This window comes from Notolepis coatsorum (genome assembly GCF_963971535.1).
Source record: "Notolepis coatsorum genome assembly, chromosome: 8".
Lineage (NCBI taxonomy): Eukaryota > Metazoa > Chordata > Actinopteri > Aulopiformes > Paralepididae > Notolepis > Notolepis coatsorum.
The window spans coordinates 133,292,107-133,309,284 of record NC_140172.1 but is presented as its reverse complement, the minus strand read 5'-3'; the positions used below and the strand labels follow the sequence as shown (position 1 = coordinate 133,309,284).

At 41.6% G+C, this 17,178-nt stretch overlaps 1 protein-coding gene across 1 annotated transcript in view; it reads left to right on the top strand.

Moving 5' to 3' along the window:
- The first annotated feature begins 2,303 nt into the window (after nt 1-2,303).
- LOC311233253 (neuronal migration protein doublecortin-like) overlaps nt 2,304-17,178 on the top strand; it is an 82,860-nt gene continuing 67,985 nt past the window's right edge. The window contains exons 1-3 of the mRNA XM_084320190.1: nt 2,304-2,416; nt 9,442-9,868; nt 14,909-15,240. Coding sequence (XP_084176316.1) covers nt 9,505-9,868; nt 14,909-15,240 — 696 coding nt within the window. The 5' untranslated portion in view covers nt 2,304-2,416; nt 9,442-9,504. The remainder of the gene's footprint in view (nt 2,417-9,441; nt 9,869-14,908; nt 15,241-17,178) is intronic.

Genomic DNA, 17,178 nt, shown 5'->3' with positions numbered 1-17,178 from the left:
TGCTCGCAGGGCAGCTGAGGTCCCAGGGCGTCGGTCGTACTCAGGAAAGGTGAGAAGTAACCTGTATAATATGTCCACCGTTTCCTCCAGCGCCCTGTTTTCATTTGACTTGACTCACGTTACTCTCTTCTCCTATTGTCTGTTGTTGTTAGGAACAAGACCTGAGCTCTTGTTCAAAACAAAACCCACCTCACCCCTGCCCATTTTGACAACCTAGGATGGCTTAGAGTAGACGACAGAGTACAGCAACTTGCAATGGGCCTGGTCTACGAGATACACTACACCCCTAAGGTACCCATGTACATGTCGAAATACTTCCCAAAGGTCAGTGAATTCCACGACCACAACACCAGAGTTCCACAAATCATGTTAAACCCAGATTCGGCTCAAACAAGGGACTAAACACGTTTCGCAATTATGCCACATCAATGTGGAACGCCCTACCCACAGCCGTAAAATAATGTGAATCACTACCCACCTTCAAAACCGCTCTCAAAGACCACCTACGGGTGGCTGCAATTAGAAACTGGCACCGGTAAATGTCCAAACCCCACCTCACCCACCCCCTCAAATGTACAGTTTCTTCCCCTTCGAATGTATATATTTTTTTTTATAATCTCTTTTTCTTAAGTATATTTGTATGTCTTGCATGTCATCAATGTCTGGATAAAACAGTACTGTATATCTGTATGTCATAAATGTCTTGATGAATTAAAAATGGGGGACCCTGATGTAAAGAAGACAAACGTCTTTCTCTGGTCTGCATCCCCTTAACAATTGTGTGTATTGAGCTGTACTGTAATGTACCCATTCTGCAATCTGTTTATAAAGTTTTCAATCAATCAATCAATCCACACACACACACACACACACACGCACATACACTTGCACATGCACATACACACATATACACACACATGCACATACACAAACACATACATACACACACACACACACTTACACATACACATGCACACACACACACACACACACACACACACACACACACACACATACACACATTCACATACACTTGCACATGCACATACACAAACACATACACACACACACACACTTACACATACACATGCACACACACACACACACACACACACACACACACACATACACACATTCACATACACTTGCACATGCACATACACAAACACATACACACACACACACACACACACACTTACACTTACACTTACACATGCACATACACACACACACACACACACACACACACACACACATACACACATTCACATGCACATGCACATGCATACACACACATGCACACATACACATACACGTACACATGCACATGCACATACAAATACACATCCACACACATCCACACACATCCACACACACACACACATAGAGGCAGAGAGACAGAGAGAGACAAAGAGTGTGCGTGTGTGTGTGTGTGTGTGTGTGTGTGTGTGTGTGTGTGTGTGTGTGTGTGTGTGTGTGTGTGTGTGTGTGTGTGAGAGAGAGAGAGAGAGAGATAGACAGACAGAGAGAGAGAGAGGGAGAGCAGGAGAGATATAGGGGCATAGGGGTGACAGTCAGTGGCTCGGGAGGTAGAGCAGTCGTCTGGCAATCCGGAGGTTCCCGGTTGGATTCCCGCTCCTCCCCGGGCAGCGTGTCGATGTGTCCTTGAGCAAGACACTTAACCCCTAATTGCTCCCGATGAGCAGGTTGGCACCTTGCATGGTTGCCTCCGCCGTCGGTGTGTGAACGTGTGAGTGAATGGGTAAACTGTGAGGAACAAATTGTAAAGCGCTTTGGATAAAAGCGTTATATAAAAAAGCAGCCATATAGAGAGAAGAGAGAGAGAGAAGAGAGAGAGAGAGGAGAGAAAGAGCGACAGACAGAGAGCGATATAGATTGAGGGAGATCTACAATTGTAAATCAGTTGCCTCCAAGGCGGAATAAATAAGAACGTTTCCCGTTTACCCTTTTCATCAGAATGTAAAACCAGGTTCCTATAAAACCCTATGTTTCCATAAAACTGGGCGGTGATCGGCGGCGGCGCTAGGACCCTGCGGACCCGCGGTGCTCTGGAGGAGGACAGGCGCAGCGGCGCGCAGACGAAGCAGACAAAGAGAGGCAGAGAGAGAGAGAGAGAGAGAGAGAGAGAGAGAGAGAGAGAGAGAGAGAGAGAGAGAGAGAGAGAGAGAGAGAGAGAGAGAGAGAGAGAGAGAGAGAGAGAGAGAGAGAGAGAGAGAGAGAGAGAGAGAGAGAGAGAGAGAGAGAGAGAGAGAGAGAGAGAGAGAGAGAGAGAGAGAGAGAGAGAGAGAGAGAGAGAGAGAGAGACACACACACACCGCGTGTCGTTATCCTGCACCACCACCACCACCGACATCATCATTCACTCCGCTAACAGACGCCCCGGTATAACGCGCAGGTGAGTTGGCCGCATTATTGTGCGTGAATTGAAAGATGATTGTGTCATTAAAACGTATGTAAAGTAAAGTGTGTTCTGAATTGTCGCGGCTCCGATGTCATTGAATAATATTGAAAATGTTCTCTCATCGCGTCGGCTGTCAGAGAACGGGGCTGGTGGTTCACACCCTGAGCAGGTGGTTGTGTGTGGTGCCCTGCCCTGTTCCTAATTTAAAGGGAATCGAACCCACCACCCCCGCCCCCCCTCTCGCCGCGACACCCCGAGTGGATCGTTTTATATCTGAAAATTACAACCTGATGACCTGAACACTTTTTCTTTCTTTATTTATGTGTGAGTGGGGGACTCAGATGGTGTTTGATTAGGTGCGTCTATAGAGACCAGCAGTGATGAAGACGGCTATGTGTCATCATAGTATGTGTGTTGTTCAGTGGGTCTCCTGTTCCCTGACCCTGACACACACACACACACACACACAGTTGGATTTGGGGGGACTAGTATGTCTGTCTGTCTGTAGCCTAATTAATCCCCGGTGTTCGTGATGACGCGCCCACTTATTATCAGCCCGTCTATTGTTGTCATTCAACCCGTAACGGGGGCCTTTTTATTAACGGGGCGGCGGACGGTCCGCCGGGATTCTGTCTGTGACAGTAATGACAACAGGGGAAAGAACATCTTTGCCTTAAGTTTATCATATTATATTATTATATATAGATTATTATATATATAGATTATAACACACCCATTAAGCAAATGTCTTTTGTTCTCCAATGACTTCAATCTAGGCTGTATGTTTTTAATGCATGTTTAATTCTAAAAGAAAATGATTGATTGATTGACATTTTTATTAACAGATTGCAGAATGGGTACAATACAGTACGGCTCAATACACACAATTGTTAAGGGGATGCAGACCAGAGAAAGACTTTCGTCTTGTTTACAGAAAGTTATAACAGGGTTATAGTAAATAGGCTGCTATACTACTATTACTATATACTATTGTAACGGTTGTGACAACGTCACCTCAAACTTCGATGCCCCGAGTGGGAGTCGAACCCCGGTCTCCCACACCACGGGCAGCAACACAGACCGCTATACCAAGAGGCAGTGATGCAGTGGTGGTCCCACTCGGTACCACGCCATCCCAGCAGTTTTTTACATGTACATAGCCCTGTGGGGGTTTGCTTGATCTGTGGAGCTCTCACTATGTGACAAATGGTCCCGACTGGAAGGATGAGGCATTAAGTTGTGCTTCAGAAGGAAACTGTCCTTCTGTAAACTAAGTTACATTGTTAATTTAGTTTGTATTTACTTTTCTAGTTTAAGTAAATTCAATTAAAGAAATTGTAACTACAATATTGTATCTACAATTACATTTAAAACATTGTTTGTTTTTCAATATAATTTCTTTATATATTGAAGGCTACATCCTGCTACCTTTTTCAGCTTCTCTATTTCAAGGCAATATTTACAAAAACTAAACTAAAACTAGTAATTTCCTATACAAACATGTTTCCTACTATTTATGCATAATAATCATCTGTTCTGTGCGCACGGGAGGGAACATGTATGCGCATGCGCGTGCACGCGCGGTAGCGCACGTGCACGTGGCATCATTTAAACAGCGTACAGGCAGTTCTGATATTACGACTGCACCCCTGCCAAGAGGTGAATCCACTTCTAAGTACTGGGTCTATGTGTTTTTTTTTTTTTTTTTTAACTTTGACCAGTCAGCTGGTTCTTTTAGCGTGACCGACAGAAACAGGTTGAATAGGATATAGATCGGGGGAAAGACACTCTGAGAAAATACGGCGAGTCCGGGAGTCGAACTCGTGTACCCCAGATCCGTGACTCGCACGGTTGTCCCCGACGCCGAAATAGCGCCGAGATACGCGGTGAGCTACTGGAGCTCCCCTGGTCTATGTGTCTTTTGAGGATGTGAGAGTGAGTTTAACCCATAGCACCGCTACTCACCCCAGCCCTTCATGATACCATCCGTTACACTCACCCTCTCAAACTCACTCCACTCCACCCAAGGCATCCGGGTCAATCGGCACCATTGTAACGGTTGTGACAACGTCACCTCAAACTTCGATGCCCGAGTGGGAGTCGAACCCCGGTCTCCCACACCGCGGGCAGCAACACAGACCGCTATACCAAGAGGTGAATCCACTTCTAAGTACTGGGTCTATGCGTCTTTTGAGGATGTGAGAGTGAGTTTAACCCATAGCACCGCTACTCACCCCAGCCCTTCTTGACTGCGCTTCACGATACCATCCGTTACACTATACTACTATATCTGTATGTCATATATTATGATGAATTGAAAATGGGGGACCCTGATGTAAACAAGACGAAAGTCTTTCTCATGGTCTGCATTCCCTTAACAATTGTGGGTATTAAGCTGTACTGTATTGTACCCATTCTGCAATCTACTACTACTACTACTACTACTACTACTACTACTACTACTACTACTACTACTACTACTACTACTACTACTACTACTACTACTACTACTACTACTACTACTACTACTGCTATACTACTGCTGCTACTACTACTATTTACTATTACTACTACTACTACTACTACTACTACTACTACTACTACTACTACTACTACTACTACTACTACTACTGCTACTGCTATACTACTGCTGCTACTACTACTGCTATACTACTGCTGCTACTACTACTAAAACTGCTACTGATAGTGGCAGCTAAGAAGCATTAGCAATATTCTCTACTACTGCTGCTACTACTACTATACTACCACTACTACTACTACTACTGCTAATACTGCTACTACTGTTACTACTACTACTACTACGACTGCAACTGCTACTACTACTACTACTACTACTACTACTACTACTACTACTACTACTACTACTACTACTACTACTACTACTACTGTTATGACTACTACTACTACTACTACTACTACTACTACTACTACTACTGTTATGACTACTACTACTACTACGACTGCAACTGCTACTACTGCTACTACTACTACTACTACTACTACTACTACTACTACTACTACTACTACTACTACTACTACTACTACTACTACTACTACTACTACTACTACTACAGCAGCAGCAGTTGTGATGATGTCACATTGAAACCTCCTCCTGGAGACAATGGGAGTGCTAGATGGTGTCCCTGGGGGGAGAGGGCAGGGTTTGCTCTGTCCATTTAAACAGCAGATGGGTCTGAAACCATCCTGTCAGCTGAGGAGTCCAACCCCCCCCCCTTAGAGCGTCAGGGTTGGGTGGGTCAATTCACTTTAAATTTCAATTCAGAAAATGGATTTTCCATAAAATATATATAAAACAAAATACTGGAAACGTTTTGTCGTGAGGAGGTTGTAAATATATATAGGTCGTCCTACCATGGTAGTAGTGGTAGTAGTAGTAGTAGTAGTAGTAGTAGTAGTAGTAGTAGTAGTAGTAGTAGTAGTAGTAGTAGTAGTAGTAGTAGTAACAGTATAGCAGTAGTAGTAGTAGTAGCAGCAGTAGTTGTAGTAGTAGTAGTAATAGTAGTAGCAGTAGCAGGTGTAGTAGTAGTAGTAGAAGTAGTAGTAGTAGTGGTAGTGGTAGTAGTAGTAGCAGCAGCATGTACAATAGTGCTGGATATACTGTATATCTACATTTATTTATTTATATTTACAGCATATATATATGAATATATGATATTTCTATACACCTACTTACTCACCTGCGCATTTGAATCTAATCAAATCTAATTTAATCAGATCTAGTCTAATTTAGTCTAATCTAGTCTAATCTTTTCTAATTTAATCGAATCTCATCTAATATAGTCTAATCTAATGATCTCATCTAATCTATTATAATCTAATATAATCTAAACTAATATAATCTGATCTAATGTAATCTGATCTAATCTAATATAGTCTGATATAATCTAATATAGTCTGATCTAATCTATAGATGGATGGCTATACCATCAATTTGACAACATAAACATTCTCAATATGGACCCGTTTATTTCCGGTGGCGATGTTTGCTGACATCAAACAAAATAAAACGTTGGTCCAAGCTGTTCCCATGGCAACGCAGTTCCCCTCAAACCTTCTGGAGAACTATTCCAACATGAACATCCATCTGAATGTGTTTTCCTGCCAACGTCCACTGCTCTGCTGCAGCCTGGTGCTGAAGTGTTGATGTGTAGAGAGAGACGGAGAGAGAGGCAGAGAAAGAGAGAGAGAGAGAGGCAGAGAGAGAGAGAGAGACACAGAGAGAGAGAGGCAGAGAGAGGGAGAGAGAGAGGCAGAGAGAGAGGCAGAGAGAGGCAGAGAGAGACAGTGAGAGAGAGACAGAGAGAGGGAGAGAGAGAGAGGGAGAGAGAGAGGCAGGGAGAGCGAGAGATAGAGAGAGCGAGAGGCAGAGAGAGGCAGAGAGAGAGGGAGAGGCGGAGAGAGAGGGAGAGAGAAGCAGAGCAAGAGATGGAGAGGCGCAGAGAGAGAGGCAGAGAGAGGCAGAGCGAGAGATTGAGAGGCACAGAGAGAGAGGCAGAGAGAGAGGCAGAGGGAGAGCGAGAGACAGAGAGAGAGGCAGAGAGAGACCCTTGAGAAATGCGCACTCAGTGGAATGCTATTTGGCCCTAAACAGAGAGTACACAGTGGCAGAATACCTGAACACTGTGACTGACCCAAAACTAAGAAGATCCTTGACTAGGTACAGAGCACAGCCTAGCCATCGAGAAAGGCCGCCATAGGCAGACCTGGCTCCCAAGAGAAGACAGACTATGCACCCACTGCACACAAGAAGAGGTGGAAACTGAGCTACACTTCTTAACAACCTGCCCACTATACCAAGACATCAGAGACATATACTTCCCACAAATTGCAAACACCCAAAGAGACTTTGAAAACATGGAAAATAACTAAAAACTCCCATACCTACTGGGTGAAATACAACAAACATGTGCAAACACAGCAGCAAGATTTGTGAGCTGCTGTGACAAGAAAAGGACATCCAATGGAATACAACCACCATAAAGACTGTCAATCATACAAAAATTCCTTCTGTAATGTACTGATTTTTTCTGATTTCTCTGTTTGATTGTTTTGTTTTGTTTTGTTTTGCTTTGGCAATGTAAACGTATGTTTCCCATGTAAATAAGGCCCATTTGAATTGAATTGAATTGCGAGGCAGAGAGAGGCAGAGAGAATCAAGACATACTTTCTGAGGAGTGATTTGTTGGAAGAGTTCAGTTTAGTGATGTGAATGTGAGGAAGTGGTCTTTAAATTGGGTGTAGATCATCCATAAATAGCTTTTTAGTATATTTCCATGAATTATTATATGTATTGTGTGTCATCTCTCCACTCCATGCTATGGTAGGGCTTGTGCCAGCACAGGAGATACGATTAAAATGTATTTTTTATATATAGGCTATATACATATTTAAATCAATATCTTTCTTTTGAATAAAATAGGCTCAGGAATCAGGATTGTTAAAGCTAATTAGCCTAATCCATCTGAAAAAGAGTAGCATATAGTAAATGTATGCACACACACACACAAGAGGGAGAATAGCTTATAGCAGACTTAATGATGTTACAATACTTTTGCTAATGAAGTGAAATATTTAATCACCAACTATCAAGTTCGTTTTTATTGTGTACATTTTGGCTACTTCATTGATCATCATCATTGAACGTACAGAGAGAAAGAGAGAGACCCCCCCCTTTGCTCACTATTAGAAGTCCATGAAACTTGATTGTATTGGGAATGGAACAGAGGCAACCGTTCCTAATGAGAAAATGCCATAGGTCGACGAATCGTGACAGCCCTAGTTGAAAGATTCTAAACATTCTGTGAAAAGCTGACAGTTGGTCAAACTACACCTCAACTGAGAAATAGTTCCTTTACTGATCATTTGAAAATTGCTACATTAGCTCATAAAACAAGTACCTTTGACACAGAAAAATATATTAGACAGATTCATGTTGCTGTATAGTTTGTTTATACTTCAGAACTATTGAGACACCTGGGAGGAACGGTGCTGTTGACAGCGAGGACAGCAGTGGTTGCTAGCTTACTTGTTGATTACCTTAGAGATACAGTAAGAGGTAACTGAAACTGATTTCTCCTGTGAGCTAGCTTAGCTTAGGTAGTACTAGCAGAGAAGGTTCCTCATTGAGACAGTAGGAAGGCTGAGAGGGAGACAGAGTAGAGGAGACACAGGAGAGAAGGTTCTTTATTGAGACAGTAGGAAGGCTGAGAGGGAGACAGAGTAGAGGGGACACAGGAGAGATGGTTCTTTATTGAGACAGTAGGAAGGCTGAGAGAGACAGAGCAGAGGAGACACAGGAGAGAAGGTTCTTTATTGAGACAGTGGGAAGACTGAGAGGGAGACAGAGTAGAGGAGACACAGGAGAGAAGGTTCCTTATTGAGACAGTAGGAAGACTGAGAGGAGACAGAGTAGAGGAGACACAGGAGAGAAGGTTCCTTATTGAGACAGTAGGAAGGCTGAGAGGGAGACAGAGTAGAGGAGACACAGGAGAGAAGGTTCCTTATTGAGACAGTGAGACAGAGTAGAGGAGACACAGGAGAGAAGGTTCTTTATTGAGACAGTAGGAAGGCTGAGAGGGAGACAGAGTAAAGGAGACACAGGAGAGAAGGTTCTTTATTGAGACAGTAGGAAGGCTGAGAGGGAGACAGAGTAGAGGAGACACAGGAGAGAAGGTTCCTTATTGAGACAGTAGGAAGACTGAGAGGGAGACAGAGTAGAGGAGACACAGGAGAGAAGGTTCCTTATTGAGACAGTAGGAAGACTGAGAGGGAGACAGAGTAGAGGAGACACAGGAGAGAAGGTTCCTTATTGAGACAGTAGGAAGGCTGAGAGGGAGACAGAGTAGAGGAGACACAGGAGAGAAGGTTCCTTATTGAGACAGTAGGAAGACTGAGAGGGAGACAGAGTAGGAGAGACACAGGAGAGAAGGTACTGGTGGAACATGGTTCTAACCCGGTGTCTGTCGTTCCCTCGTCAGACTCACCCGGACCCAGCCCCTCCCTCTCTCAACTAACCTCCACCGATCCTGCAGCCAATCGCCATGGAGCTAGACTTCGGCCACTTCGACGAGAGGGACAAGTCCGCCCGCGCCCCGCGGCTGGGCCGCATGAACGGCCTGCCAAGCCCCACCCACAGCGCGCACTGCAGCTTCTACCGCACGCGAACCCTGCAGGCGCTCGCCAACGAGAAGAAGGCCAAGAAGGTGCGCTTCTACCGCAACGGCGACCGCTACTTCAAGGGCATCGTGTACGCCGTGGCCGTGGACCGCTTCCGCACCTTCGACGCCCTGCTGGCCGACCTCACACGCTCGCTGTCCGACCATATCAACCTGCCCCAGGGCGTGCGCTTCATCTTCAGCATCGACGGCCTGCGCAAGATCGCCACCATGGAGGAGCTGGAGGAAGGTAAGACCACGGTGTGCTGCTTGGTGACTGTTTTACCAGCTGACAGAACCATGAGGTGACTGTTTTACTGTTTTACCAGCTGAGGGAACCATGAAGTGACTGTTTTACCAGGATATTTTGAGTATATTCAGCAAGAGGCTCTGTATATAGAGTAAGAACTAAGGTATTTCCCTCCATATCCTGCTGGTGTCTGTATAAATATATCATAAGATAAGATTCAGATTCAGTTTTATTGTTGCATCTTGTCACATTTACATCCAAAAAGAGACTGACATACAGCAGTCAATAAAATACACAATAGAATACATACAAAAGAAAACACAATATAAACCAGCATAATAATGATTTAAGAAAAAGTGACAGTGCTGAGAGTGGTGATATAAAAAAGTGCAACAGTAGAATAAAATGTACATACAGTACTAGAAAATGCTTAAAATACCACATACATAAAAACACAGGGTAAAATCATAATTGTTTAGGTATTGTTCATGAGTCTGATGGCTTAGATAAGATAGATAAGATATTCCCTTGAAGAAATGTGGGTGTCATGGCAGCATGGGGGAGGGGAGGTACAGGTATGGGCAGGGTAATAGCATGGGGGAGGGGAGGTACAGGTATGGGCAGGGTAATAGCAGCATGGGGGAGGGGAGGTACAGGTATGGGCAGGGTAATAGCATGGGGGAGGGGAGGTACAGGTATGGGCAGGGTAATAGCATGGGGGAGGGGAGGTACAGGTATGGGCAGGGTAATAGCAGCATGGGGGAGGGGAGGTACAGGTATGGGCAGGGTAATAGCAGCATGGGGGAGGGGAGGTACAGGTATGGGCAGGGTAATAGCAGCATGGGGGAGGGGAGGTACAGGTATGGGCAGGGTAATAGAATAAATACATAAACAGTGTAAACAATATTATAATTAACTCTGAATATAAAAATATGATAAAAAAAAGAAACGCTGTAAACAAAGGTGCAGATGAGAGTCTGTATATCTGTTATATTATACGTTACAATGAATATAGGCAATAAAGGATTCGAATTAGGGATGTCCGATATTATCGGCCTACCGATATTATCGGCCGATATTGGCATTAAAATGTGATATCGGAAATGATCTGTATCGATTAAAAAATTCTTAAATTTTTTTTTTAACATTTATTTAACCTTTATTTACCCAGGCAAGCAAGTAAGAACAAATTATGATTTTATTTATTGTCAAAAGTATGCATAATGTTGTGTTAATTCCACAACAAGAGATATGTAGTGTTAATTACCTGAACTTATTCAGTTTTGGGGGGGGGGGGCCCTGCATATATCGGTATCGGTTGATATCGGTATCGGAAATTAAGAGTTGGACAATATCGGTATATCGGTATCGGTAAAAAAGCCAATATCGAACATCCCTAATTTGAATCTGAATAGTTACTATGAGTAAAAGTAAACGGTGTACACAAGGTGCAGTATACACGATGTACCCTAACTGGCCTGATATACGTCATACGTTGTAGTCCGTGCAGGTTTTGGTGGTTAAGAGTCAGAAACACTTAGTGGGTCAGACGTTCCTACTGGGGTCAAGCTGAGTTTACCTGAGTACGTGTCGAAAAAGACACCAATCTCACTCGCCATCAGCTGGCATTCGATACGGTCGTGAAATCCTAGACGCGCTTTCCCCCACTGGCACTAATATCTCACATTAGTTCCTGTTGAGTTGTATGTGTTTCCTCATTGACTCTGTTGTGGTTCAAACCAAGCCGGTGGGCTGGAGGGGTGGCCAGCGACCAGAGGGCTTTCAGTAGCTTTCAATACACCTTACAGTATGGGGACCATTCAAACGTCACCATTATTAATGACATTATAGCACAATAAGAGGATATACAACAATGGCTATCTTGATTTATAGACCCCAACCACAGAATGTCCTCGAATCTAATATTCTCTAAATCAAATCCGACAGTCTTCTCCCCGGCGGAGGTGTCTGCTACAACATCTTCTGTTTAGTATGATGGCATGTACAATAATATTGTGTATACCGTATATATATTTATACTTACCATATATATATTTACCCACACCCGTCTGTACATACCTGCATATAATCCTTTTTACATATCTGTAGATACTATATATATCTGTACGTTTTATATTACTGTTGCACTTTACTGTTACATTTGCACTCTGGTTGGATACCAAACTTCTTTTCGTTGTACTGTACTTGTGCTGCATGATGACGATACATTTTAATCTAAACTACTCTAATCTAATATAATCTAGTCTAGTCTAATATAAACTGGTCTAGTCTAATCTAATATAAACTACTCTAATCTAATATAAACTAGTCTAGTCTAATATAAACTGGTCTAGTCTAATCTAATATAAACTAGTCTAGTCTAGTCTAATCTAATATAAACTAGTCTAGTCTAGTCTAATATAATATAATCTAAACTAATGTAATCTAATCTAGTCTACTCTATTGTAATCTAAACTAATCTAGTTTTGTCTAATCTAGTCTAGTCTAATCTAATCTAATCTAAACTAATGTAATCGAATCTAATCTAGTCTACTCTAATATAATCTAGTCTACTCTAATATAATCTAGCCTACTCTAATATAATATAATCTAAACTAATGTAATATAATCTAGTCTACTCTAATATAATCTAGTCTACTCTATAATCTAGTCTACTCTAATCTAATCTAGTCTACTCTAATATAATCTAGTCTACTCTAATATAATCTAGCCTACTCTAATCTAATCTAATCTAGTCTACTCTAATATAATCTAGTATACTCTAATATAATCTAGCCTACTCTAATATAATCTAATCTAGTCTACTCTAATATAATCTAGTCTACTCTAATATAATCTAGTCTACTCTAATATAATCTAGTCTACTCTAATCTAATCTAATCTAAACTAATGTAATCTAATCTAGTCTACTCTAATATAATCTAGTCTACTCTAATATAATCTAGTCTACTTTAATCTAATCTAATCTAATCTAGTCTAATCTAATCTAGTCTACTCTAATATAATCTAGTCTACTCTAATATAATCTAGTCTACTCTAATATAATCTAGCCTACTCTAATCTAATCTAATCTAGTCTACTCTAATATAATCTAGTCTACTCTAATATAATCTAGCCTACTCTAATCTAATCTAATCTAGTCTACTCTAATATAATCTAGTCTACTCTAATATAATCTAGTCTACTCTAATATAATCTAGTCTACTTTAATATAATCTAATGTAATCTAATCTAGTCTACTCTAATATAATCTAGTCTACTTTAATATAATCTAATCTAATCTACTCTAATCTAATATAATCTAGTCTACTCTAATCTAATGTAATCTAATCTAGTCTACTCTAATATAATCTAGTCTACTCTAATCTAATAATAATCTAGTCTACTCTAATCTAATGTAATATAATCTAGTCTACTCTAATATAATAATAATCTAGTCTAATCTAATATAATCTAGTCTACTCTAATCTAATGTAATATAATCTAGTCTACTCTAATATAATAATAATCTAGTCTAATCTAATATAATCTAGTCTACTCTAATCTAATGTAATATAATCTAGTCTACTCTAATATAATCTAGTCTACTCTAATATAATCTAGTCTACTCTAATATAATCTAATCTAAACTAATGTAATGTAATGTAATCTAGTCTACTCTAATATAATCTAATCTAAACTAATGTAATGTAATATAATCTAGTCTACTCTAATCTAATCTAGTCTACTCTAATATAATATAATCTAAACTAATGTAATGTAATCTAATCTCTAATATAATCTAGTCTACTCTAATCTAATCTAGTCTACTCTAATCTAATGTAATCTAGTCTAGTCTAATCTAATCTAGTCTACTCTAATATAATCTAGTCTACTCTAATATAATCTAGTCTACTCTAATCTAATCTAAACTAATGTAATCTAATCTAGTCTACTCTAATATAATATAATCTAAACTAATGTAATGTAATCTAATCTAGTCTACTCTAATATAATATAATCTAAACTAATCTAATCTAATCTAGTCTACTCTAATAGAAATCTAGTCTACTCTATTGTAATCTAAACTAATCTAGTCTAGTCTAATCTAATCTAAACTAATGTAATCTAATCTAGTCTACTCTAATATAATCTAGTCTACTCTAATCTAATGTAATCTAGTCTAGTCTACTCTAATACTAATCTAGTCTACTCTAATCTAATCTAATATAGTCTACTCTAATCTAATGTAATATAATATAGTCTACTCTAATATAATCTAGTCTACTCTAATCTAATATAATCTAGTCTACTCTAATCTAATGTAATCTAATCTAGTCTACTCTAATATAATCTAGTCTACTCTAATCTAATAATAATCTAGTCTACTCTAATCTAATGTAATATAATCTAGTCTACTCTAATATAATCTAGTCTACTCTAATCTAATAATAATCTAGTCTACTCTACTCTAATCTAATATAATCTAGTCTACTCTAATCTAATGTAATCTAATCTAGTCTACTCTAATATAATCTAGTCTACTCTAAACTAATGTAATCTAATCTAGTCTACTCTAATATAATCGAGTCTACTCTAAACTAATGTAATCTAATCTAGTCTACTCTGATATAATCTAGTCTACTCTAAACTAATGTAATCTAATCTAGTCTACTCTAATATAATCTAGTCTACTCTAAACTAATGTAATCTAATCTAGTCTACTCTAATATAATCGAGTCTACTCTAAACTAATGTAATCTAATCTAGTCTACTCTAATATAATCTAGTCTACTCTAATATAATCTAGTCTACTCTAAACTAATGTAATCTAATCTAGTCTACTCTGATATAATCTAGTCTACTCTAATCTAATCTAATATAATCTAGTCTACTCTAATCTAATATAAACTAGTCTACTCTAATCTAATCTAATCTAATGTAATCTAATCTAGTCTACTCTAATCTAATCTAGTCTACTCTAATCTAATGTAATCTAGTCTAGTCTAATCTAATCTACTCCTCTCTTGTGCCTCCTAGGGGAGAGCTACGTCTGTGCGTCTGAGAATGCCTACAAGAAGGTGGACTACACCAAGAACGTCAACCCCAACTGGTCGGTGAACGTCAAAGCATCGGCCAACCAGAGGAACCTGGCGGGCAAGGGGGGCGGAGACGGCGGCGAGGGCAAGGACTTTGTGCGGCCCAAGCTGGTGACGGTGATGCGGAGCGGCGTGAAGCCGCGCAAGGCGGTGCGCGTGCTGCTCAACAAGAAGACGGCGCACTCCTTCGAGCAGGTGCTCACCGACATCACCGAGGCCATCAAGCTGGAGAGCGGTGCGGTCAAGAGGATCTACACACTGGACGGCAAGCAGGTAGGTCCAAACTGAGAGAGAGAACCACGGGGTGACTGTTTCACCAGCTGACAGAACCAGGAAGTGACTGTTTTACCAGCTGACAGAACCATGAGGTGACTGTTTTACCATGAGGTGACTGTTTTACCAGCTGACAGAACCATGAGGTGACTGTTTTACCAGCTGACAGAACCATGAGGTGACTGTTTTACCATGAGGTGACTGTTTCACCAGCTGACAGAACCATGGGGTGACTGTTTCACCAGCTGACAGAACCATGGCGTGACTGTTTCACCAGCTGACAGAACCACGGGGTGATTGTTATACCAGCTGACAGAACCATGGGGTGACTGTTTCACCAGCTGACAGAACCATGGGGTGATTGTTTTACCAGCTGACAGAACCATGGGGTGACTGTTTCACCAGCTGACAGAACCATGGGGTGACTGTTTCACCAGCTGACAGAATTATGGGGTGATTGTTTTACCAGCTGACAGAACCATGGGGTGACTGTTTCACCAGCTGACAGAACCATGGGGTGACTGTTTCACCAGCTGACAGAACCATGGGGTGACTGTTTCACCAGCTGACAGAACCATGGGGTGACTGTTTCACCAGCTGACAGAACCATGGGGTGACTGTTTCACCAGCTGACAGAACCATGGGGTGACTGTTTCACCAGCTGACAGAACCATGGGGTGACTGTTTTACCATGAGGTGACTGTTTTACCATGAGGTGACTGTTTTACCATGAGGTGACTGTTTTACCATGAGGTGACTGTTTTACCATGAGGTGACTGTTTTACCAGGAAGTGACTGTTTTACCAGGTGACAGAACCAGGAAGTGACTGTTTTACCACCTGACAGAACCACGAGGTGACCGCTAGCATTAGCACAGGTGGCCTTAGCTGTGGTTCAGCCATTTAAACTGAAACGGGGCCCCACTCGCTAGCAGGGCCCCGGGTTGACAAAGCGAACGCACCCTGGATAGATGATGCAAATGCACACTGTGCCAACGTGGAAAAGCGCGGTGGAAGCGCTTGAAAAGGCAACATCACAGATACACAGAAAGATGTTCACTGACGAGGTCTTTCACCGTGTAGAAGAAACCTGGCTCCTGACATACAAACCAAGTCATGTAAATCTCCAGGGTCTCGTTGAGCTGCGGCGTGGTGAGTTTTGGCACAGTGGCTACAGTAGCTTGCATTATGTGCAAATTTGACTGAAACATTATATTTGCATTGGCTTCCTATTGTGATTATGGGTCAGGTAGAATGTACTGTAGGCTGGACAAGATATGCCTCCTCCTAAAGTGTCTAAACGGAAGTACAGGAAGTACAGGCTACAGGCGTTTCCGGTTCCGACAAAACAATTATAGAAACGTGTGAAGTGCACAAATGTTTCCTCGTTTAAGCCACTGCAACGGCTTTGCCTGAAGAATTTACTACATGACCGGGACGTTCTAGCTTGTTTGCCGACAGGATTCGGGGAAAAGTTCGGTCCGTTCGGAGGCAGCTTCCAGGGGAAGTACATACCCCACCGGACATTCGACCCCACAGACACTTTCGGCAGTAGTTCTTTACCAGGCTTTATCTCACGGAGATAAAACTGGAAACCAGGTTAGGTAGAATGTAACGCATCATATCTTCAGAAACCTCAGAATTAGCTGTTTCATTCAGTAGACGACACGTCGCTGTAGCGTTATGCTGTAAGATTTTAGGGTTGAAAAGTCAGCAGAAAATGTCTTTTGTGTTGCCCAGGCTCTCCCCATTTGCTTGCACCCCACAGTGAGAGAATCACTGGTTTAGCCGGTGTGTGTTTGAGAGAGAGAGATAATTTCCTGAGAGCAGTTACACATTTAAGGGGAGACAGGATGGCCTGGAGGTAAAGAGGACGGCCGGCAACCTGGGGGTGTATTCCAGCTGTGAGCTGGACATCTATGGGGCCCACCATCCTGCA